Source organism: Myotis yumanensis, unplaced genomic scaffold, assembly GCF_028538775.1.
Source record: "Myotis yumanensis isolate MYYU_CA2020_CCGP unplaced genomic scaffold, mMyoYum1.0.hap1 SCAF_15, whole genome shotgun sequence".
Taxonomy (NCBI): domain Eukaryota; kingdom Metazoa; phylum Chordata; class Mammalia; order Chiroptera; family Vespertilionidae; genus Myotis; species Myotis yumanensis.
Genome location: NW_027223766.1, coordinates 40,841,866 through 40,867,730, shown reverse-complemented (window position 1 = coordinate 40,867,730; position 25,865 = coordinate 40,841,866). Strand labels below are relative to the sequence as shown.

The 25,865-nt window shown below is 40.0% G+C and overlaps 1 protein-coding gene across 12 annotated transcripts in view; it reads right to left on the bottom strand.

The window, feature by feature from the left end:
* UBR5 (ubiquitin protein ligase E3 component n-recognin 5) overlaps positions 1-25,865 on the bottom strand; it is a 138,950-nt gene that overhangs the window by 81,957 nt on the left and 31,128 nt on the right. For all 12 annotated transcript variants that reach the window (XR_011468255.1, XM_070392399.1, XM_070392400.1 and 9 more), the window contains exons 2-5: positions 12,018-12,062; positions 11,536-11,617; positions 10,983-11,059; positions 10,203-10,322 (exon numbers count right to left, since the gene is read on the bottom strand). Coding sequence is in view for 11 of the 12 variants with exons in the window: in XM_070392399.1 (XP_070248500.1) it covers positions 10,203-10,322; positions 10,983-11,059; positions 11,536-11,617; positions 12,018-12,062 (324 nt within the window). In the remaining variant the exon portion in view is untranslated. The remainder of the gene's footprint in view (positions 1-10,202; positions 10,323-10,982; positions 11,060-11,535; positions 11,618-12,017; positions 12,063-25,865) is intronic.

The following is a 25,865-nucleotide window of genomic DNA, read 5'->3' as shown; positions in this document are numbered from 1 at the left end:
CAAAAAGTAAAATTCAGAGTTTAGGACTCGAAGTGCTTTGCATGGAATAAAACATTCATTTGCAAAGATAATACATTGTTCAATAGTATTTAGCACTCTTAACCAACTTGACCAAGGGTAATTACTCTTAGAAAGGATTTGACATCTACATGGGCTACATGAGCCAAGTCTTGTCCATACACCTGATTGGTTGGTTGGTTAAAAAGGTATATACATCATCAAAAATAAGGAAAGTCTGAGAAAGTGTCAGACAAGAGGAGCCTAAGGAAAAACGATGACTAAATATAATGTGGTGCCCTGAATGGGATCCTAGATCACAAAAAGGACATTAGGGGAAAACTCAGGAAATGTGAATAACCTTAGGCCTCCAATTAATAATAATGTATCAGTACGTATACGTTAACTGAAAAAAATGCACCATACTAATGTTAGATGTTAATAAGAGTAAAAACTGAGTGTAGGGTATATGGGAACTCTCGATACTATCTTTGTAATTTTTCTGTTAATTTAAACCTATTCTAAAAGAAGTTATTTAAAAGAGGATATACATACACAAACAGATCCGAGTGTATATTACACACACTATATAGTCACACACACTGTAGATGTGTGATTGGTATGCGTGTGCCTGTGTGTGCGTGCACGCATATTTATTTAAATAAAAATATTAATTAGTTCCAACATTTAAATCAGGAGATTTAACATAAAAATCCAGATCTGCAGCTTTTCTAAGGACAAAAAGAGGGGGGTGGGCCATTGGAATTTGTATTTGGCAACAATTACCCTATAGTAATAGTCAGCTGATCATCTTTTTATTTTTTTAAAATATATTTTATTGATTTTTTACAGAGAGGAAGGGAGAGGGATAGAGAGCTAGAAACATTGATGAGAGAGAAACATCAACCAGCTGCCTCCTGCACACCCCCCACTGAGGATGTGGCCGCAACCAAGGCACACCCCTTGACCAGAATCGAACCTGGGACCCTTGAGTCCGCAGGCCCACTGAGCCAAACCAGCTAGGGCTGATCATCTCTTTTTAAAATAGGGCACCCACCTAGTTTGTCAGAGCTCTACTACCTACTATCTTACCAACCTAGTCAGCTTCAACTATTTACAATTATGTTGACCTGGCTTGGCTCTTACATTTCAAATCCTGTAGAAATTATTAGCTCAGATTAAATTTCAAAAGGAATATGATAGTTTAAGCAGCTTATACCTATCACCTATTATGTCCAGTGACCTATAATAATAAAAGCATAATATGCTAATTAGACCAGAGGTCCTTCTGGACGAAGCTGGGGCTGCGAGGGAAGCCCAGGTCCCAGGTGCCTGCCAGAGGTCGGAGAGAAGCCAGTGCGGGCAGCAGGGGGTGGGGTGGGAGGAAGGCCTACTTTTGAGCATGAATTTCGTGCATTGGGCCTCTAGTAACAAATAACAGAATAAAGAGACTTTTAGATACTAATATCTCCATTTTAAATTTACTCTTGAATACAAATAAATCCTCTCTCCGCTCCAAATACACTTGGAGTTCTTACGCTTACATAACCTGGTTTGAAATGAGTTTAATAAGAATATCTAGTTTTTTGAAATATCTCCCAGGATAAATTTGAGTAAACAATATAACAGCAACAACTAGAAATCTTTAGCACACAAACCTGCCAATTAGTAAAAACACCAATATATTAAATATATTTAAAAAGTCCCATACATTTTGACTGCTATGCATTCCTATGAGTAAAATAAATGATCAATTCTCAATTATCCATTCTGATGAAAAGAAAAATACAGTACCAATTACCCCCAAATCTTTCCAATGCAGTTCTCAAATACAGAGACCACTCACGTCCTGACTCGCGACACCTCTCTAAACCCAAAGGGAACAAGCCACAACTCCTAAGATACAGACTGGGGACAACGGTCTTTGGGGATGATCTGTCATATTTGACTGCATTTGATAAATTTGCGGGTAAAAGTTCTCTTTGTAGACTCAAGATCTACCTGTCCTAGATGCTCTATTACAAATTATAAATTGCAAACTTCTTTCAAGTTTATTATAATCAACACAAAAAGGGGGGGAGGGAAACTACACAACTCAAGGAAAAAATTATTATGAAAGAAAATACTTTTGACTCTATGTAATTTCTTTATTTACAAAATAGCCTGATTACAATTTCACCATCAGAGAAGACTTTTCATAGAGGTTAAGAGAAACAATCAGCGCTTAAGTGTGTTCACTTTGTAAACATCTACAAGTGAGGCAAACAATGACTCACAATGAGTTGTCAGTGGGCACTGTGACATTTCTGAATATTCCAATTCATGGACCCAATGCAAAAGAAATTTTACACAGTTTGTTCTGGAGTGTGCATGTGCGCACACGTATGTGTGTGTGTGTGAGTGGGGGGGGGGGATGTGGGCAAAGATGGGTAAGGGGAAACTCAAAAATTACTGAGTCTCTGCATTTTCAAAGTCTTTTTTTTTTTTAAATCTTCACCTGAGGGTATTTTTTCCATTGCTTTTCAAACTGAGTGGGAGAGAGGAGGAGGAGGAGGAGGAGGAGGAGGAGGAGGAGGAGGAGGAGGAGGAGGAGGAGAGAGAGAGAGAGAGAGAGAGAGAGAGAGAGAGAAACTGACATGAGAGAGACACATCAATTGGTTGCCTCCTGCATCCTGCATGCACCCTGACCAGGAGTGGGGGGAAAACCTACAACTGGGGTATATACCCTTGACCACCCTTGACCGGGAATCAAACCCAAGACTCTTTGGTCTGAGGGCTGACACCCTAACTACTGAGCAAAACAGCCAGGGCTCAAAGTCTTACAATTAGCCCTAATCTTCTTTGGAGTAGGTCTACCAAGGTTTTATTCAAGCTTAAACGTACTATATTTTATTATATTTGTTGAATATTTTATTAGCCAAGTAATTAAATTCCACCGCTGTATTTGAGTCCTTCTTTACACATCCTATTATAATTGGTTATATAGAAGTTTTATAAAGAGAAGAGGATTTAAATCTAAGACAGTGATGGTGAACCTTTTGAGCTTGGCGTGTCAGCATTTTGAAAAACCCTAACTTAACTCTGGTGCCGTGTCACATATAGAAATTTTTTGATATTTGCGACCATAGTAAAACAAAGACTTATATTTTTGATATTTATTTTATATATTTAAATGCCATTTAACAAAGAAAAATCAACCAAAAAAATGAGTTCGCGTGTCACAGGTTCGCCATCACTGATCTAGGACAATTTGAGCAACATAATAAATAATAGTAATGGATTATAAACTATAAAACAAAATATTCATGAGACCACAAGGATATAAATGATCAAAGAAGAACATAATAGAACAGAATTTTTAAAAATGGTCGATGGAAAGCTCTTCCTTATGGTAGAATTCCAATTAATACATATAAAAGGAATGGTGGATTTTTAAAAAAATCACTATTTGTCCAACACAACAGAAACAGTTAGGGCAAAAATTCATCAGTGGACTAAAATCAAGCATAAAAAACAAATTCCCAGTAAGTAGTGTTGTGGATATTAACACTACGGTGTCGGGTGAATTTCCCGCCAAAATATAAGATGGCGCGGGCAATTATTTAGGTTTCCCGCGCAAAATCAGAGTTAGTTTAAAATGCCTATATCTTTTGAAGTATGGGTTCGATTGAAATGAAATTTTCGGTTTCTTGTGTAAAAAATGAAAATTTATTCAATCACAGACATTTTTTTTATCTATTCAGTACATAAATAATTCGATATATATAAACTAAATACGAAAAACCCAAAAAATACTTATTACCTAAAAATATACACATATTTTTAAAGTTTAAAATAAAATTTTCATAATAAATCAAAACAAATAGAAATTAATAGTTTTTTAGCGTATGATATTTTTCAAAACACGCCCCTTTATGTAGAGGTATATTGCAAAATTTGCACATGTAGCGTGTCTCACTGCGCAATTTATGAACGGAACATACGCGACACCTTCTCAAAATGTTTTTCTTTTTTCCACTTCCGACAATTGCCTGTAACGTATGCTTTCTCATGTCCATCGGTGGTTTAGCCCGCATTCCAGAAGTAGACGGTACTGGTTGAAGGTCTGGAACAATGTCCATGTCCTCTGGAATATCATCCGTCAACCAGTGGATAGCTGTTTGTTTCAAAAACATTTTAAAACCCATTTTTCTTTGCCTCACTGATTTGTAAACTGCATAAGAATTAAATAATGCGCAATTTATCATATACATTGCCAACCTTTTTGTCCATTTGACCGTCCTCCGCAATATGAAAGGTATTGGTCGGCCCGGTCAACACCTTTCATATGTTTATTGTAGTCAATGAGTGCATTCGGTTTGACAATTTTCTTTTTTGATGTTCTGTCAATATTCTGACTTTCTTCCATCTCCGCAGAATGAATCGAAGAAATCAGGTATACAGGCTTTTTTGATTGCCACACTTGTAACAATATATCATTTTTCCTTATAAATTTTGTTTCACCTTTTTTCAAAGAAATTGTTTGAAAATCTTTAGGTATACCTCGATTTTTCCGGATTGTTCCACATATTCTGAATTTGTTTTTCATAAGTGCTTCACAATTTGCGACGCTATTATAATAATTGTCCATATATATATGGTACCACGAATCAGTGTATGGAGACACTACTGTTTGTATCGTTTCCAATAATCGCTTTCCTTCGCCGCAATAAATTTCCATGTTACAGATATATCCTGTAGCACTTTCGCACAACAAACGAACCAATATTCCATATTTAACGATCTTGCCAGCATTATATACCCTAAAGAATAATCTTCCCCTCCAAGGTACGATCCCTTCATCTAGTGATAATTGCTGATGAGGTTTGTAAATATTTATAAATTTAGGCACAAAATAATCTAGTACTGGTCTCACTTTGCAAAGTCTATCTGATTCATTTACGATATCCGCATTATTATTGAAGTGCCAAGCTTTCCATATCTGTCGGAACCTGTCTCTCGTCATCGTTTTACCAAAATATGGCATCTCCGTCCATGGCTCCGTGGTCCAATAGTCATCTCTTCTATCTTTGCGCACCTGTCCCATGAGAACAATTAACCCTAAAAACTTCTTCATCTCTTGAGGGGTTATATCTTTCCACATTAGGCTTTTTTTGGAAAGTTTGAAATTATTCCTATTTTGATTATAATACCTGTTTGACTCCTCTACAAGAAATTCAAAAAAATCATCTCCGATAAATAATTTCACGGCATCTTCTATATTATTTATAACAGCATCTGTGTTTAATCCTTGATGCCCTAAAAAATCTTCTAAGACCGGTGGATTATCAACATGCGACCATTCTTCTCTCCCGCCTTCTATATCTGACTCTGAGTCAGAGCTGGAGCTCGAAATTCTTCGTCGCCTCAATGTCCTGGGACGCACCATTACTTCATCATCACTAGAATCTTCATCACTTGTACTCGCATTTTCAAGATCGCTATCACAAGAATAATTGGACAACTTGTCTGCACAAAACTCATCATCACTATAGTCTGAATGCTGCGACATTCTAGGTTAAAGCAAATAAAAATAATACTAACTGAAAATAGCGGTACTCCGATAGATATCTGATATAAAAAAATAATTATTATGCGAACACTTTGCGGAACGATTTTATTTTATTTGGTTAAAAAATTCTATATGAATGTCTTTATCACAATATATTTAAATATTTAAACACGTAATAATATTCACAAAACTCAAAACTAAAGACGTCCGGACACAAGAAGTATTTCTCAATAACTATTCTCTTTGCATGGTGAGATATCCAGGGATATCGGTTATAAAATGAGAAAACAATACATTGGTACCCTAACGGTATTGTACTCGACCAGCGCCATAAAGTGTTCTCTACTTACAAGGGATTTTTATGATACCTATTACCCCAATGGGTATGAAACGGTTCGCATACGCAGGTAGGTATCTTTGTGAACGGCAAACAAACAAATATTTGGTAATACGCAGTTACAATCGGCCCGAGTTTACACGTTTCCCGCACTCCACCGCAAATCTATATGAACCGAGTTAAGACGGCTCCCGCGGAGTACGCGCAATTCACGCGAGCCGACTTAACTCGTTTCCCGCAATCCAAGTGTTAACAATCTGATTCTAAAATTTATAGGGAAAGGAAAAAGATAAAGAATAGCCAACACAATATTAAAAACAACAAAGCTGAAGAATTATGCTACCCAACTTCAAGAGTTATTATGAAACCACAGTAATCAAGACAGTGTGTTACTGGTAAGAAAAAAGAAAAAAGAAAAAGATCAATGGCGCATAACAGACAGCTCAAAAATAGATCCATAAATACAGTCAACTGATCTTTAACAAAAACAATACAGTGGAGCAAAGACAGCCTCTTAACAAATGGTGCTGGAACAACTGAACATTCAAATGCAAAAAATAATAATAAATCAAGAAATATACTCTACTCCTTTCACAAAAATAAGCTCAAAATGGATCACAGACCTATCTGTAAACCAAAAAACTTTAAAACTCCTAGATTACATATAAGAAATCTAGATGCCCATGGGGTTGGCAATGACTTTTTAGATATACCAAAGACACAATAAACCCTAGCTGGTTTGGTTCATTGGTTGAGCATGGACCTATGAACCAGGAGGTCACAGTTCAGTTCCGGTCAGGGCACATGCCCAGGTTTTAGGCCTGGTCTCCAGTAGGGGGCGTGCAGGAGGCAGCCAAGCCATGATTCTCATCACTGATGTTTCTCTCTCTCTCTTCCCCTCCCCTCTAGGAAATCAATAAAAATATATTTTAAAAAAATAAAAGACATAGTGAAAGAAATAATTGGTAAATGAACATTATTAAAAACTTCTGCTCTGTAAAAGACACTATCAAGAGAATGAAAAGACAAGCCACAGACTGAGAGAAAATATTTGCAAAACATATATCTGATAAAGGACTTTTATCCAAAATATACAAAGAACTCTTAAAACAGTAAGAAAAAAAATAAATCCGATTAGGAAATGGGCCAAAGACCTTAACAGATACCTCCCCAACAGATGGCAAATAAGCATATGAAAAGATGCTCTACATCAGGGATAGGGAACCTTTTGAGCTCGGCATGTCAGCATTTTGAAAAACCCTAACTTAACTCTGGTGCTGTGTCACATATAGAAATTTTTTGGTATTTGCAACCATAGTAAAACAAAGACTTATAGTTTTGATTTTGATTTTATATATTTAAATGCCATTTAACAAAGAAAAATCAACCAAAAAAATGAGTTCGCGTGTCACCTCTGACAAGCGTGTCATAGGTTCGCCATCATTGCTCTACATCATCATGTCATCAAGAAGATACAAATTAAAACAATGAGATACTACTATACACCTATTAGAATAACCCAAATCCAGAACACGGACACCACCAAATGCTGGTGGGGTATGGAGGAACAGGGACTCTCTCACCTTTTGTTGGTGGGAAAACAAATGCTACAGCTACTGTGGCAGTTTGCTGGGCTCTTACAAAATTAAGCATACTCAACATACGATCTAGTAATTGTGTTCCTAGGTATCTATCCAAAGGAGTTAAAGCCTTATGCCCACACAAAAACCTGCACACAATGTCACAACTGCCAAAAGTTGGAGGCAATCAAGATGTTCTTCAGCAGGAGAATGGATAAGTAAACCATGGTGTATCCATACAATGGACTTTTATCGTGACAAAAAAGAAATGAGCTCCCAAGACATAAAAAGACGTGGAAGAAACTTAAATGCATATTACTAAGTGAAAGAAGCGAATCTGGAAAGGCTACAAAGTGTATGATTCCAATTATGTAACAGTCTGGAAAAATCATCATTTATCCTCCCAACAACCTCCTGAAAACTGAAGCGTTCAGTGGTTGCCAAGGGTTATGAGGGTAGGATAAAATAGGCAGAGCACTGTACGATACTATATAATGGAAACTACATTATAAATTTGTCCAAACCCATAGAATGCACAGTCAGCTACAGACTGTGGGTGATGGTGTATCCATAAAGGTTTGTCAATTATAACAAATGGACCACTGGAGGAGGATGTGAAGCAGCATGGGCTGATGTAGAAGCTGCAAGTTATCCAGAAGGTTATTTGAGATAATTAATGAAGGTTGCTACACTGAACAACAGATTTTCAATGTAGACAAAACAGCCTTACTTACATAGAAAGAAGATGCCATCTAGTACTTACATAGCTATAGAGAAGTCAATGCTTGCCTTCAAAGCTTCTAAGGATAAGCTGACTCTCTTATTAGAGGCTAATGCAGCTGGTGACTTTAAGTCAAAGCAAATGTTCATTTCCCATTCCAAAAGCATAGGGCCATTAAGATCCAGGTTAAATCTACTCTGCCTGTGCTCTAAAATGGAAGAACAAAGCGTGGATAACAGCACATCTGTTTACAACACGGGTTACTGAATATTTTAAGCCTACTGTTGAGACCTACTGCTCAGAAAATAAGATTCCTATCAAAATATTCCTGCTCATTGACAATGCACCTGTGGTCACCCAAGAGCTCTGATGGAGATGTACAAGATTAATGTTGTTTTCATGCCTGCTAATGCAACATCCCTTCTGCAGCCCATGGGTCAAAGAGTAATTTCAACTTTCAGGTCTTATTATTTAAGAAATACATTTCGTAGGCTATTGCTGTCATGATTCCTCCAGTGGGTCTGGGAAAGAATTAATCATCCTAGATGCCATAAGAACAACTGTGACTTATGTGAAAATGTCAAAATAGCAACATTAACAGAAATTTGGAAGATGAACCCAACCCTCATTGAGGGGTTGAGGGGTTCAAGACTTCACTGGAGGAAGTAAACGTAGATGTGGTAGAAATAACAAGAGAACCAGAATTAGAAGTGGAGCCTGAAGTTGCTATGAAAATTACTGAAAAAATAAGAAAAGAACTGAGAATTTCACATAAACTTAGTTGATAAAGTAGCAGCAAGATCTGAGAATTGACTCCAATTTCGGAAAAAGTTCTACTGTAGGTAAAATACTATCAAGCAGCATCGCATGCTGCAGAGAAATCGTTCATGAGAAGAAGAGTCAATCAATGTGGCAAACTTCACTATTGTCTTAGTGTAAGAAATTGCCACAGCCTCCCCAATATTGAGCAACCACCACCCTGATCAGTCAGCAGCCATCAATGTCGAGGCAAGACCTTCCACCAGCACAAAGATTACAAAGGCTCATAGGATGGTAAGCAGTTTTAGTAAGTATTTTTAATTAAGGTACATACATTATTTTTTCAGACATAATGCTATTGCAGTTAACAGACTTAAAATAGTGTAAGCATTACTTTCACATGCACTGGAAAAACAAAAATTTATATGACTCGCTTTATTATAATATTTGTTTTACTGTGATGGTCTGGATCCAAACTCACAATTATCTCAAAAATACTTTGCCTGTACAAACACAGAATCATTATGTTGTACACCTGAATTTATGTCAATTATACCTCAATTTTTTAAAAAAAAAAAAAAAGGCAAAAATAACTTTACTAAAGGCTTTAAGATTTAGTTACATGAATTTCAAACTTCACTAAGTTAATTCAGAAAGAACTGTAAGATTTGGATACCAGAAAGAAAAAAATCTTAGGTTTTTTTAACCCAAGAATGAGTCACAAAACCAAAATGGTATCACTGAAATGTTTAAATAATAAAACTGACATAATAAATGGCATTATAAACACATGTGAACACTACATTTTTAAAAGGTCAAGAACCTGGGTTAACTGTAACCAGCCTGTGTGGGTTATTTTTTTTTTTTTTTTTTTAAATATATTTTATTGATTTTTTACAGAGAAGAAGGGAGAGGGATAGAGAGCCAGAAACATCGATGAGAGAGATCGATCAGCTGCCTCCTGCACGCCCCCCAGTGGGGATGTGCCCGCAACCAAGGTACATGCCCTTGACCGGAATCGAACCTGGGACCCCTGAGTCCGCAGGCCGACGCTCTATCCACTGAGCCAAACCGGTTCGGCCTGTGTGGGTTATTTTTATTATGGTGGCTCATCATGAGCTCCAATGAGCTCCTGTGTAGAGTTCAGGAGAGTTTCCTCATCCTATCACTAAATGATACTGAAGACGAGACAGCACAGTGAAAGCACTCAGAGCACTGGCCCAGACCAATAGATGCCAACATCCAGCCACAACTTACCCCAGGGTGTTGCCTGCCAGCCTGCCCAGAGTCTCGGAACCTGAGAGAAACCATGGGGAGTCGCTTGTCCTACCGGGCCTTGAGGTTCTCCCTGCCCCCGAGTTGCTGTTCAACTTTGACCTAGGGAAAAAATAAGAGGTAGAACAATCACAACCTATGTATTCTCTGATTAATCCTACTAAAAACGTATACTTCACATCAAAGGGCAAATCTAACAACAACTTATAGCCCCATAACAATCTGGAATTCTTTACTGGTTGAAACATTTTCAAGGTTTAACTACAGATGAATTATTCTTTAGATTTCTTAAAGCAATCATGCTTTCCTTAGAAGCAGTTAATTGAAATTCATCATATATTGTCCAAACTTTTCTTTCTATATGCTATCATTTATAAAGACCAAAATTTTAAAGAGCCTGTCATTTTCAAGTTGGGTCACTTCATTTGAAAATATTACAAAGGAAAAAGAAAAAAAAAAAAAAAGAAAACATGATCTAACAAGTTATTTAGATCAAAGAGCAAATTTGACTTGGAACCTACCAAATACATGTCATTATTCTTGATCATCTACTCTGCTGCTACTTTGATGCTAGTATTTTTAGCTACAAATCACTGCAGTGCATAAAAATTAAAATCAAACTACACAGTAACCATTTCACTCTATTTTAAGTGTCTCATTTTCTGCAATGCTTTTTTTAAAAACATGAGGGCTACCAAAATCAAAACAGGTTTAAAATAATACCTTGTAAGAGCTAAATATTAAATAGAAAGGACATCTTACCCATCATTATTATCAGGTTTACCCAATTCCAGTCTGTCTGGCTGTACTGAAAAACCGATCCTGCAAACTCTACCATCCTAAAAGCAAAGAAAATAGAAGAAATTTCCAAAGTAAAAAATGTGAGTTAAAATTTGAATTTATTCAACAAAGAGATTGATCATGTACCTATCACTGTCAATTCAGAAAACAATAAATAAACTCACTTCCAGAAGGTGCTAACACCTGAGATGGGGAAATGTGTTTTACATACATTATCAAGAACCCAGTAAAAATAATTTAAAATATCTCAATCTAACAGAATCAGAGTAAGGAAATGACTGGGTATCAGGGACTTCTCTATTATGGTACTAATTAGTTTCAAGCTCTAGTATATCATTTAAGCTTTATCTGGGCCAGAGAATTTACACAATAGGGAAATGGAACTGGGTGATCTCTGAAATAACTCTTACAAGAAACTGATATTTTCCATGGTTAAAAAGAAAGAAACCTGATGATGCACAGCTGTATTTTAACTGTTTATTTTCATTTCTCTATCTTTGAATAAACAATTTACCTCAAGAAGAAAGGCAGCATGATTTGGTCCCACCACACACTGTTTAATAGTAGCCTGTTCCAATACATTCAAAGGGGGATGGCTGGTGAATAAAAAAAAGTACGTAAGTAAAATTACTTTGTAAATAGTAAATACATCGTAGGGTTGTTTCCTTCTTCTTCTTCTTCTTTTTTTTTTTAATCTAAGTAACCAAAGAAAAAAAGAGCTGGCAAAAACTGTTTTCAAAACTAATATTTACATATTTTAAAGCAATAACTGAAGAATTAACAGTTGTATCCTCATAGTCATTATAATTCCAGTTCCTTGCTATGCCAGATTTTTTAAAAGCCAGCATAAACAGAAACTGCAATTCAAATGCACTCAACTCACAAGAAGTTGAATTAGATTAAAATATTTCTAACAGATGCTTCCTAAATATGAGTTCTTTTTCCTAATAAAGAAACATTCTTTTCAGGAAATTTTAAATAGTTTACAGCTCTTACCTGTTTAAATTATACTTGTTCAGTTTCTCTGAAACTTCCCGTAACCTTTAAAAACAAAACAAAACATGAATAAACCACATGTACAGATCCTTTGTAAACAAAATAATTCTATTCTGATAGGTACTTATACCATTATTTTGGTGATTTTTAACCATAGTACACATAATGTTTGCTATATCAAGAATCTATATATATAAAAGCCCAGTGACCAGAAAGGTGAAATGACCAGAACAACCAGAAAGACCAGTGGCTATGACACGCACTGAGGCAGCCAACCAGCCTGATCTGGGCCCCGATCGGCCCCCACCCCTGGCTGGCCCGGCCCCCAATTGGCCCCCGACACCCCGATCAGGGGTGGGGCAGGATGGCCAACAGCCCGCGGCCCCTAACCCCCACTGGCCTGGCCCGATGGGCCCCCATATTTGGGCAGGCGGCCGGACCCCACCCGTGCATGAATTGGTGCACCAGGCCTCTAGTGTTTTTGTATTATATTTTATCCATCCCCCAAAAAAGTCACAAGTCAATTTTGCAATTCCCTTCCCTTACCATCCCATTAGCAATTTCAATAATAATAATAATAATATTGTTAATTCCATTTTACATATGAGGAAACTGAGGCTTCTATAGTTCATATAACAAAATGTGTCAGTAGAGCTGGTCCTTGAATCAGCGTCCAATGGAAAGCCAATTTTTAAACACTGTCCTATATATGCCAAGAAATTCTTGAATAATGTACATGTATATCATGAAATGAAAATACATGGGAAGCACAAATCTATTAAGAATTTAATATAATGAGGCAGAAAAAGCCCATAAGCCTAAGGGCACATCATTATGCTTTAAGCAGTTATTAATTGTCATATTCAATTTCATCTTAAAGGGCTTTATGGCACAAAAATGGTACAAATTAAAACCTCAATGTCCATATCTATAAAACAAGGACAACACCTCCCATTTTTAAGAGTACTGAATATTCTTAGAAAAATCTCAGGGCTGCATTAAAAGATATTAATTCATATTATCTATTATATTGCTGCTTCTCTCAAACAGCTCTGAATATACTATAATACCCATTTAAATACTTATCAAGCTACAGAAGTAATTTTATAAAGATGAAAACAAATGTAGAGATTTTAAGAGTTTGATTCCATGAAGTTAAAAAAAAACAACTGCGTGGTCTTCCCAAACTTTGTCTCATAAATAATTATCTTAAAAATATACTGACAATTTTAGAATGGGAAAAAATTAGGATAGTAAGTCAATATGGAATTCCATAAACTTTGCTCTCTAAAAAGTGGCAAAAATACATGAAATCAAAGTTCAATCATTTGTACTAATAGATCAAAATAGAATACATACTCAAAAATAAATCAGCCCTTCCCGGTTTGGCTCAGCGGTTAAGAGCGTAGGCCTGTGGAATGAAGGGTCCCGGATTCTATTCCGGTCACGGCACATGCCCAGGTTGCGGGCTCAATCCCTAGTGGGGGGGGGGCAGGAGGCAGCCAATCAATGTTTCTCTGTCATCATTGATGTTTCTATCTCTCTCCCTCTCCCTTCCTCTCTGATATCAATAAAAATACTCTTTAAAAAAATAAAAATTAAAATAAATAAATCAAACCTTACAGCCAGTTTAGGATTAAAAAGCTATCACAAATCATATAATATACAGGCAATTCATCTAATTATTTTAGTAAGAGATCTAGGTGCAGCCAGTTGTCCCTCAACGTTACTTTCTCCTGGTAGTTCTATCCTCTGTTCAATGCTGAGCAGCATCGTTCAAACACTAAAATGTGTACATATCTGACCAATACCGAATCATATGCCTAAGCAAGAGTGACGTTCAAATGATGCCATAATTTCTTTCCCAAAAAGCATATATTCACTAGTGACTATTCTCAATCCCAAAGAACAGCATCTGATCATGTGTGATATGGCCCCCAATAAAACACATTTTCCTTTTTATAGTGCGGTATTACACTTATTTTCAATAACAAAAAATGTGTTTTATTGATCCTGGAATGTCAAGCGTTTCCTCATTTACAAGGCACACTTCCATGTCCCAAGACAAGAGAAAACACCATAAGAGTAATGCACTGTGGAACTCATGAGCTCTGAGAATGCTGGTGAGAAATCAAGGAGAGAAACTGGGAGGCTCCAAACTACAAGGCTCCCATTCTGAGCAATAGCAGCCGTTGGAAGACTCTGAACAGAGGCAGGAGCTCACTCGCCTCGGCTCGCATTTACTGCAAGTAATTTACAAAACTTTTCACCCAACTAGAGCCAGAATATGAGAAAGGCCTAAGAAAGGTTGTACTTCCCCAAAACCATGGTAGTGACACTTTTAGAAAGTACTTACTGACTGACTTACAACTAAACCCATTCATTTCCATATCTTTTTTCTCAGCTCAATACCATCTCTAGAGTTTTCACCAAGTATACAGTAGGGGGGAGAGGCGGGGAGAGACTTGTCAAAGCTTTTTTAAAGCTGGACAACAACTGAAATTAAGCATTAACACTCCTTTCATGGTTCCAAATATCATTCCAGGTAGATAATATTTCTAAAACTAAAATTAGCTTTGAGGATATCAAAATGCTAGAAAATATTTAATAACACAAGAACTCAGCAAATTTCAGGATACTAAGGCGACAGAGAAAATGGTTACCACCATCAATTAAGTTTTCTAATCTTAAAAATCATAGCAGACTCCTAAGCACAACTGAAATGTACACCCATCTGTATTGGAAATACCCACTGGCTAGGAAGTACTCTGGGGATTACACCCAATTCATCTACTACTAGCTGGGCTCATTTAAACCCATCAGATCTCAAGTCCTCGCCTATGTGAGGAAAGATGAATAGTCATCTCTGGTTCTTTTCAGTTCTGAAATTCTTATGAATGTATGAAAGCAAATGCTTCAGCGGAGGATATATAAGCAATGGTTTTATGGAAATAGCACTTATGAATTGTCATATTCAATTTCATCTTACCCATCTGAAATGTTCATATACAAATTGATTTTACTGGGACACTTATACTATATAATAAAAGGCTAATATGCAAATCAACCTAGTAGCAGAACGACCGATCACTGTGACATGCACTGACCACCAGGGGGCAGATGCTCAACGCAGGAGCTGCCCCTGGTGGTCAGTGCACTCCCATAGGGGGAATGCTGCTCAGCCAGAAGCGCTGAGCTGGGCTCACCGCTGGCAAGTGCAGCAGTGGTGGCAGGAGCCTCTCCCATGGGGAGCGGGCCTAAGCCATCAGTTGGACATCCACCGAGGGCTCCTGGACTGTGAGAGGGCACAGGCCGGGCTGAGGACCTCCCTCCCACACCCCTGAGTGCACGAATTTCATGCACCGGGCCTCTAATTTAGAATGTTTCCCCAAATATTAATTTTTTTACTTTTCTTAAATTCAATCCCAAAAATTTATATAAAAGCATCATCCTTCCAAATCTCAAGACAGTTATCATGACTAAACTGGCCACCTACATATTAATTTACATGAATCTCAGAAAACTTCAAGCAAAAAAAGTAGTAAACTATGTGTATTTGTTCCCTTTTGCATTTCCTCAGCAGACATGCAAATCACAGAATCACTGTGACCAAATCACATTCATTTAAATTTACTAAATTCTGACTCTATCTACATAATCATTAGGCCCTTGTCTACTTTGAAGGGTCTTCCCCAAAAGCTTACGATGCTTGAAGTTATTAACTGTATTTCCTCTCATAGTAACATTAACAAAAGATTTCCCCATTTTTAAAATAAAAGGAAAACCATCCTACAGCTCAGCAAATTCCATTTCAGAATAAATCTTTACATGTGGTTGTGACAGGAAACAATTTTAAGAGTAAAGAGTAACATTACAAAATAACCACATAACTCCGCTTAATCTCATTCAGGGACATACAAGAAAGCCTTTGTGAGGTGGCTGTAACACACAATGGATAGGTAGGTTAGCAATAAGCTTCTGGCAATCTTAGTACTCCTACACCAAAGACTTATTCGATATTCCAATTCAATATCTATGTTATTCCTTTAAATTTAGAGACATTTTACAGATCCAGAGTCTGGAATTTTTTTTTTTTTTTTTTAAGCATCACGGTAAGGGAACAGCAAACTGATGTTAATAGAGAAATAGGAAAGCAAAGTATAACTACTCACCAGAAGCTAACATTTCAGTGCTGCCCTTAAAATCCCCTATAACTTCAATCTCATTTCCCCCAAAATTTAACATTACAATTTGAAGACAATTCACCTTCTCACTGTTATTACTCAACCGGCAATAGCACTTAGTACAGATTCTTCAATTTTATAATTCTCTGCCTAACCCCCTCCCTGCCACATAACACACCTGCATGTTAAGACACACATACTTCTAAACCAAATGTATTTTTCTAGCTGAATTTCTAATTTAAAAAATAGATTTATCTAGATCCCTAAAAGGCTTCAATCCCACAGGAGAGAAAGATATTCCTGACATCCCACCTTCTACAAAATGATGGCTTTCATATACCTGTAATTTTAAGACAAGGTACACCACCCATGTTTCATGTTTACCAGCAATCGCCCTAATGGTAGCAAGTGGCATAATCGGCCACCAGTACATTTCCTCCAGTCTCACTCCTAGTTATTTTAGATCCAACTTCAACACAACCTCCTCCCTAGACTTTTCTTGGTAGCCCTTGTTTTCTGCCTACAGAAGTCTACAGCTCCCTCCTCCTATTGGACCTTCACTGTCTACATTCTAGTCATTTGTGTTTCCATCTGAATTAGCTTCACAGACTCCAAGCAAAGACAGGATGAAACTTAGCAAGTCTTTCCCCGCTCTTCTACTTCATTAGATACAGTTCCAACAGAACTAATACTTGTATACAATCTATTTCAGAGGCAGAATAGGTTTCTGATCATGATCTCAACAAAATTAACTCCCCAGGTCTTTCCACTTCAAATTAAATTTTAGAATAAGCAAGAAAACTATGAATATTCAAATTTCTTTTAGGATAGTTGCCTATATAACTCTTATAAGCAGACCAGTTGACATAGAGAAAACATTTAATAACTCACCATTTACCCAATAATCATCTTAGCAAGCGGCCTTTAAAGTGACCTCACTCCAGATATCCATCCATAGAATAAAACTTTTACACACCCATATAATGTTATCTTAAAGGACTTAGTAATCTATACAAAGAAACAATAGCCAAGAGTCAGTAAAGGTTACCTCCACTAAAGCATAGATTCTTGTAGAAATTGTCTTAAAGCTCACCTCTTGTCATCCATGTCAGAGAAGGCAGTATCATCAAAATACAAATACAGTACATTAAAATCTGTACCCAGATATTTCCTTGTAGAAAAAAAAAAATACTGTAGGAATATTTATTGCATTCTTCCAAAAGCAAACCCTCAAAATCTTAAAGCCTAAAACTCAGGAAGCAATAAAAATACACATACTTGGGGGGTGCAGGGGAGAGTAGGGGACAACTATGTTATCAGACAGGTGGTAGAGACAGGGGTCAAATCCATGTGTAACCACAGAACATGGTCTTTTCTACTATCTCATCACGTGCCTTCCTAAGTACAGGCAGAAAGAAAGTCTTTAACTTTCACACTTTTTTACACAACTATTGCACCATATTATTCACACTGCTACCTCTGAACTGGTTCTCTGCATGCCTGTTCACATTATCACGGATACAATAAATTCAAGCTATCACCTGCTGGGCCCACCTGCCAGCCACTGTCACTGGACGAAAAGCCTGTGCTTCCAGCAAAACTGCAGAGGGCATTCTGAGATGGTCATACCTGTGCCGGCATCAGCTAGCTTACTCAAGCCAGTCCAGAGGGCATCCAACCCCAAATTCCTTTTCACACCATCCTGAGCAAGCTAAAGGCAAACCACCTAAAGGCATGCTCACAGGGAAGCTCCATTAGGTGGTCTTGGGCTTCAAGATGGAGGGAGTCAACTCAGTCTCCTCATGTTGCACGTGACTGTTTTTGTGTAAAAGGGATAAAGCCTTTCCCTCTATCCACCCACTTTGTGTTGTGACTTAAATATTAGGTGCTACCTTGACCCCTAGGGCTGAGGATAGCAGAGAAGAGTATGGGAAGATTAGAGTCGCCTGGCTCAAGCAAGAAGCACCAGAACATTAGGGATGATTTTCTTCATCTCTATGATTATGAAAGACTCTCTCATTGCATGTCTGAAATATGACTTCAAAGCATTCAATTTCAGATACATTTTTTTGAAAGCCATTCTGTAGTGCTTCTATCTAAATTTGGGGTTTCATGAAACAGTAAATGGAAGTGGGGATGGGTGATAATGAGAGAAGAAATACAGCTATTTTGACAACACACACACAGAAAAAGTATTACCATACCTCATTTTCATACCAAAAATGTAAGAAGCCTATAATCTTAGAATATAAATTAAGTTCTGCTATATTAAAAACTCCCTATTATGTCCTTTATTTTTCTCATGTCATAGCTGACCATAGAAAACTCCCAAATTTAACAATGAAGCAAGGAGTAAAATTATTGCAATGGCCAAAACAGAACTAAAATTGTTACTCAGAAACAAAAGATTTTAGGCTTCAAGAAAGTAAAGAACATAATTGTCTTTCTTTGTATCATCTACAGGAGGGTATTCTTCAAAAAAAAATTAAGCCCTGCCTAGTGTGGCTCAGTAGGTTGAGCACCATCCCGGGTTAGGGCACATGCTCACATACCCGGGTTATGGCTCAGTCCCCAGTGAGGGATGTGCAGGAGGCAGCCGACCGATGTTTCTCTCTTTCTCTCTCTCTCCCTTCCTCTTTCTCTAAAAACAATAAAAAACGCATTTTTTTAAAAAAAAGTAAATCAATCTTTGGATGCATATTTTACACCTCCCCAAATATTCTTTACATGTTCTCAACAGTCTCCGTTTCCAACCCCTCATAATGTACTTTAATGATTCTCACACCTTTCTTTTTACCCAGGACCACTTTATACTCTTAAAAATTGAGGACCCCCCAAAAAAGCCTGTGTTTGTGTGGGCTACATCCACTGATATTTGTAAGATTAAAGTAAAAACCAAGAAAAATTTTGAATATTTTAAAAATAACAAATTCATTACATTTTGACATAAACTACCTTATGAAAAACAACTACTTTCCAAAAACTATTTGTGATGGGGACTGCTTCCATTTTTGCAGGCCTCTTTATTAGTTATCAGTCTTAATATAACACAGATTCTCCGATTGGCTTCTGTATTCAATATGCCACACAGTACACCGCTTTGGTTGTAGTATATGAAGAAAAGCTAGCCTATATAGATAAATTGTTACAAAAGGATGGAATATTCTAATACCCTTTTCAGGTCGTTGTAGATATTCTTCTGTGATTTTACACCAAAACTCAACAACTGACAGTTTCTTAAAGACTGGGAGCAATGTGGAATCCAAAACCTATCTACACTAATAAAAGAGAAACATGGTAATTGGCGTACGACCGCTACCCTTTTCATTGGCTAATCAGTGAGTATATGCAAATTACTGTCAGCCAAGATGGAGGCTAATTTGCATGCAGGCAGGTTGGGCCAGCTGGAGCTATCATCCCGCCCGCGTGGCGCCTAAGCCCCAACGCCAGCCAGGACCCCAGTGTGTGGCCTTGAGTGGCGGGGTGGGGGTGGGGGGCTTGGCGGCTCAAACAGCCACCTAAACCACGCCCCCAGCCGGGACCCCTGTGTGCGACCTGGGCGGCGGGAGGGCTTGGCGGTGCGAACAAGCCGCCTAAACCACGCCCCCAACTGCCCTGTGTGCAGCCTGGGCGGAGGGGGGGCTTGGCGGTGCAAACAAACCGCCTAAACCACGCCCCCAGGGGGGACCTGTGTGTGCAACCTGGGGGGGGGGGGGGGGGGGGGGGCTTGGCGGTGCGAACAAACCGCCTAAACCACGCCCCCAGCGGGGACCCGTGTGCGACCTGGGCGGAGGGGGTGGGGGTGCCTTGGCAGTGCGAACAAGTGGCCTAAACCACGCCCCCAGCCGGGACCCCTGTGTGTGGCCCTGGGCGGGCGGGGCCTCCGCAGCTGCAGTGTTTGGACCCAGGCCCCCAGCCTGCCCTGGGCTCTGCTCAAAGAGGGGCTGGGGACCGGGGGTTTACTAAACTTTCCTGGAGCTGCTCCCCACACCCCAGCCCCTGCCCCAGAACCACACTGCCCGCAGCAAGGCTCCAGAAAGCTTCCTGACAGGTGGGTGGCGGGAGAGCTGAGTAGAGCAGGGCTGCAGGGAGCCACGGAAGGGCTGGGCCGCGGGAGCCAAGCTCCTGGGAGTCTGAGGAGAGAGCTTGAAGGTAGAGGAACCTTTGGCAAAGCCCCTGCCAGGAGCCACGGCCATGGGGTCTGCAGGCGCGCGCACGGCCTCCGCCTGATGGGCGATCCTGGGCAAGCGCCATGGCTTGGGGGAAGCAGCTGGCCAGCAGGCGGGCGGCCCAAGGAGCGCAGAGCGGCACCAAGGTGGGGTGCACTGGAGGGGGCTCAGGCCTGGGCAGGGTGCTGGCGGGCGGGGATCTGCCTCACCTGCAGAGAGTGAGGTTCTGTATTGGCCCCAATAGGCAGGAAACAAGAGGCGATGACTGCAGGGATGACTGCAGGCGTGGAAGGACGCCCAGGCGGAGGGGCACAGACTCGCAGCCCTGAGGCGGGGTGGAGGGGGTGGCACCACCTCAGTGGAGGAGCGCCCCATGCTGGGTACCCCACTGCGGCGGTTTGGTGAAGCTCCCGGTGCTGACCGGGCATACCTGCGGCCTTTACACTTGAGAGGCCAGGACTCCTGCTCCCGCCTTGGCCCCAAAACTAAGCCTGTGCCCGCCCCGCTCCCAGTTCTCGCCCACCCCATGGGGGTGCACACCTGCACAGTGAGTGCAAGCCTACCACCTGCTCCCCAGAAGGGGGGGCAGTAAAGAATGGGGGTGGGGCGGGGGAGAGGAAAGAATGTGGAGCATCCATGATGAAGAGGTGCTGGAGAATGAGGCTTGGAAGCCTCTTGGGGAGGTTTGTTCTGTTTGCCCTGGCTGTCCCTTAGGAAAGGCGGAGAGCCGGCTGTGAGGGCTCCCTGCGCGAGGAGTCCAGTTCCATAACCAACTGGAATTGGCCTCAGTTTCCTGCTCCGTAAAATGTGTTAAGCGTGTCCCAGAGCCTTCACTGAGCTTTGAGGGCCAATTGAGATACTATATAAAGAAAATAAGGGAAGACCTGAGAAAGAAAAGGAAGGTCAAGCAACACAAAAGAAAGGTTGGAAGGAACCTGTAAACCTATTGTCACTTAAATAGGGACTAGAGTCAACAGTGTTGTAATGATGGTATGAAGCCAGGTGGGTACTGGAAGTATCAGGGAACACTTTGTGGTGTCTAACCACTATTCTGTAACTAATAAACCTGAAACTAATACAAAATAATATTGAATGTCGTTCCCGGGTTTCGGCACCAAAAAAAAAAAAATAATAATAATAATAATAATAATATTGAATGTAAAGAAATGAAAATAGGAGTGAAATTTTTCTAAATTTCAAAGTTTAAATAAAGGCTGTAAAGGAAGGAAGGGGGAGAATAAAAATAGTGTTTTTCATTTTACCACTTTATTGTCTTTTCAGTATATAATAAGACAGTTGTCTTTATATGGTGTTTTTATACTTTTCTAAGTCATTATCTCATTTGATGTTCAGGGCAATTTAAAGACAAGATAATTATTCCCTCCACTATTCAAAGAAAGGAAATCTTGGTGTCTGGCCCCAATGATTCAATCGTCAAGCCCTTATTGTAAAGCAGGGTTAGTGAAATTTTCTGTGAAGGGTCATATCTATACTAATGAAAGCCTTGGGGGTGATCGGGCCAGCAGGGGAGGGCAGTTGGGGATGATTAGGCCGGCAGGGGAGTAGTTAGGCGTCAATCAGGCTGGCAGGGGAGCTGTTAGGGGGCAATCAGGCAGGCACGCAGGTGAGTGGTTAGGAGACAGCGGTCCAGGATTGTGAAAGGGATGTCTAAATGCCGGGTTAGGCCCGATCCCGGCAGTCGGACATCCTGGGATCAGGCCTAAACCAGCAGTCGACATCCCCCAAAGGGTCCGAGATTGGAGAGGGTGTAGGCTGGGCTGAAGGACACCCTCCTCCCGTGCACGAATTTCGTGCACCGGGCCACTAGTCCTATCTAATAATAGAGAAACATGGTAATTAACCGTAACTTCACTACCCTTCCCATTGGCTAATCAGCAGGATATGCAAATTAACTGCCAACAAAGATGGCGGCCGGCAGCCACGCAGCTGAAGCGAGCAGGAGGCTTGCTTGCTCCAGTGGTGGAGGAAGCCAAGGTTCCCCGCCTGCCTCAGCCCAGCTCTGAGCTCCGGATGCAACAATGTTGCAATCATAGAAGCTAAACAAACTCCAGATACCTGCTTTCAGCCAGCAACGGGCTCAGAGCTTAGGGCACCAGTGATGGTAACAGAGTTTCAATTATAGAAGCTAAACAAACTCACATACCTGCTTTCAGCCAGCTGCGGCCTCAGAGCTGGAGCTGGCTCTCAGCTCCAGTGACAGCTATAGAAGGTAAATAAATCCCAGAAAAAAAAGAAAAAGAAAAAAAAAAGGCTGGGAGCTTCAGTCACCCGCCAGCCTGAAAACGGCCCTCAGACCCTCATCCAGACTGGCCAGGCACCCCAGTGGGGACCCCCACCCTGAAGGGGGTGTGACCAGCTGCAAACAGCCATCAGCCCATCATCCAGGCTGGCCAGGCACCCCAGTGGGGACCCGCACCCTGAAGGGGGTGTGACCAGCTGCAAATAGCCATAAGCCCATCATCCAGGCTGGCCAGACACACCAGTGGGGACCCCCACCCTGAAGGGGGTGTGACCAGCTGCAAAAAGCCCTCAGCCCCTCACCCAGGCTGGCCAGGCACCCCAGCGGGACCCCCACCCTGATCCTGGACACCCTTCAGAGCAAACCAGCCGGCCCCCTCCCGTGCACCAGGCCTCAATCCTATGTAGTAAAAGGGTAATATGCAAACTGACCCTAACAGCAGAAAGACTGGGAATGACTGGTCACTATGACACACACTGACCACCAGGGGGCAGATGCTCAATGCAGGAGCTGCCCTCTGGTGGTCAGTGCACTCTCACAGGGGGGAGCTCTGCTCAGCCACAAGCCAGGCTGACGACTGCCAGGACAGCAGTGGTGGTGGGAGCCTCTCCCGCCTCCTCAGCAGCGCTAAGGATGTCTGACTGCAGCTTAGGTCTGCTCCCCGCTGGCAAGTGGACATCCCCCGAGGGCTGCCGGACTGCCAGAAGGATGTCTGATTGCCATCTTAGGCCCAATCCCCTGGGGAGCAGGCCTAAGCCAGCAAGTGGTCACCCCCGAGGGTTCCCAGACTGCGAAAGGGCACAGGCCGGGCTGAGGGGACCCCCTACCCCTGAGTGCACAAATTTTTGTGCACCGGGCCTCTAGTCTATCAATAAACTGAAAAAATGTTTTGCCCATACATGAGTCTATAACAGCCAGCATGCATTGGTCATTTGAAAAATATTGGTTTACTGACAGCTCTTCAAAACCACATTTGCTCAAGTCACTATCAATTTACAGTGTCAAACTCACAGTGCTGGATACAAATTTCCCAAAATGCTAATTTTTGCTTGAAAGATCCATTTTATCATTGACAACAAATAGCTTCAGTTGTTTTCCTTGAAGTAACAGGCTCACTTTATTCATTTTCAAGAAAATGTCTGTCAAATACCCGAATCTGAATAACCATATATCAAATAAAAATTATATTCCATGAAAAAAATAGTCAACTTGCAACTAAAACAACTGCAAAAGCGTTTCCTTAACAAAACCAATGTTACACTGAATATTAAAATGACATATACTCAAAGGTTAAGATTTAATAAAATTAATATCTTATGGCTTCAACAAGGATCCCTTAAGTGAAACTGACATTTTCCCCTCTGCAAATACAAAAAAAAAAAGTGAATATAATAATTTCCAGTACAGTTGGGTGCCAATAATTAGATTTATGCTACGAAGTTGGTCTTTTCTCCACCATCACTTTTGAACAATAGCACAAATGGCAAAACAGTGAAAAGACAAATAAGTCTCAATATTATTACGAAGATAGTTTTGACTTCAGAGCCCCTGAAAGGGTCTTGGGAGTCCCCAGGGTCTACACGCCACACTCTGAGAACTGCTATAGTGGATTCTAAAATGCCAGTGCCATTAAAGTAACCAATTACTAAAATAATATTGGGGGGAAAATTGTTCTTGCTTACTAAAACAGCCACAAATGATAATCAAAATAATGTCTTTATTATGTACTTTTAAAATAATTTAAAATAATAGGTATTCTTTGATACTATACCAAAACCCAGTAAGTGATAATTTTTATTGTATTTTTAAAATATATTTTTATTGATTTCAAAGATGGAGAAAGAGAGAGGGGCAGAGAGAGAGAGAGGGAGAGAAAAACATAGATGAGAGAGAATCATTGCTTAGATGCCTCCTGTACACGCCCCAATGGGGACCAAGCCCAAAACCCCAGTATGTGCCCTGACCGGGAACCAAACCATGACCTCCTGGTCCACGCTCAACCACTGAGCCACGCCAGTGGGCCTGAGTTGTCTAACTGATAGTTTTGTAAAAGTTGGTTGCCAAGTAGAATCTGAAACCTGATCAATGAACTTTTCATACTGTGATACTAAAATCCACCGGTCTATCTTGCACTGTAAATAAATTATTTATCCATGCATGAATCTGTTTAGATATAAAAGGGCACAGCAAAGTACCATAAAGCATATTAAAAATGTCAATACTGCCTCCCTCAGTATTCAACTTTCGTGAGGCACTAAGTGTCTAGCATTTACTTGCCAGTGATTTTCAATAGCTGAAGACTAGGCAGTAGGGGCAAGGATATAAAAGAACTTCTTTAAGATTTATATGCAAAGCTGCAGTCAATTACTAAAAGTAGGCGGGGACATTACAGACACACTTAAGGAAACTCACAAACTGCCAGCCTACAAATGGCTACATTTCTTTAAATTTTCATTTACTGATTTTTAGAGAATGAAAGGGTGGGAGAGGAGGGAGAGAGAAGAGGAGAGACAGAGACATCAATTTGTTGTTCCACCTCTTTATGCCCTTGACAGGGGATGGAATCCACTACCTTGGCATATCAGAATAATGCTCTATCCAACTGAGCTTTTATTTCCTGGTGGTTACTAGAAGTGTTCTTATCTACCTAGCCCCTAGAGGCACCTAGATTTAAGACCACAGATACAGGATTACTCCTCCTCACAACCTAGGGAAAAAGGTACTTCCTTGATGAAGAGTAATCTGAATGCAGTTTTATAATACAAATTTCCACCTGTACATTAATCCCTAATATATCTTTGCTCAGCCATAAGTCTTAACCACATTTTATTTCTTTAAATTTGACTTGAAAATTTCTAAAATAACAGCCTCAGTTTTCTCACTTTTTGCCTAGCCAAAGAAAACTATGTCAAGTTGCAAACATCTGACTTAATTCTTAAAAGATTCCAAATCACACAAGTGACAGCTTTTGTAGAGGAAAAATCCATCTGTCAGCTTCCTGAACAATTATAGGTAAGATTTATACATACTTTATGCTTATGGAGATGAGAAATGTCAGTTTATACAATGTGTTCACTTTAAATAAATGATATAGGACATTCACCCTCAAGACGCATTCAAGACAAAAAAAAAAAAAAGTTTCTAAATAAATGTTATAAATTCATAAAATGATATAAATTTTTGTAAATGGGAATTTTTTTTACTTTCCCCCCTAAAATTGTTTGTTGAAACTGTT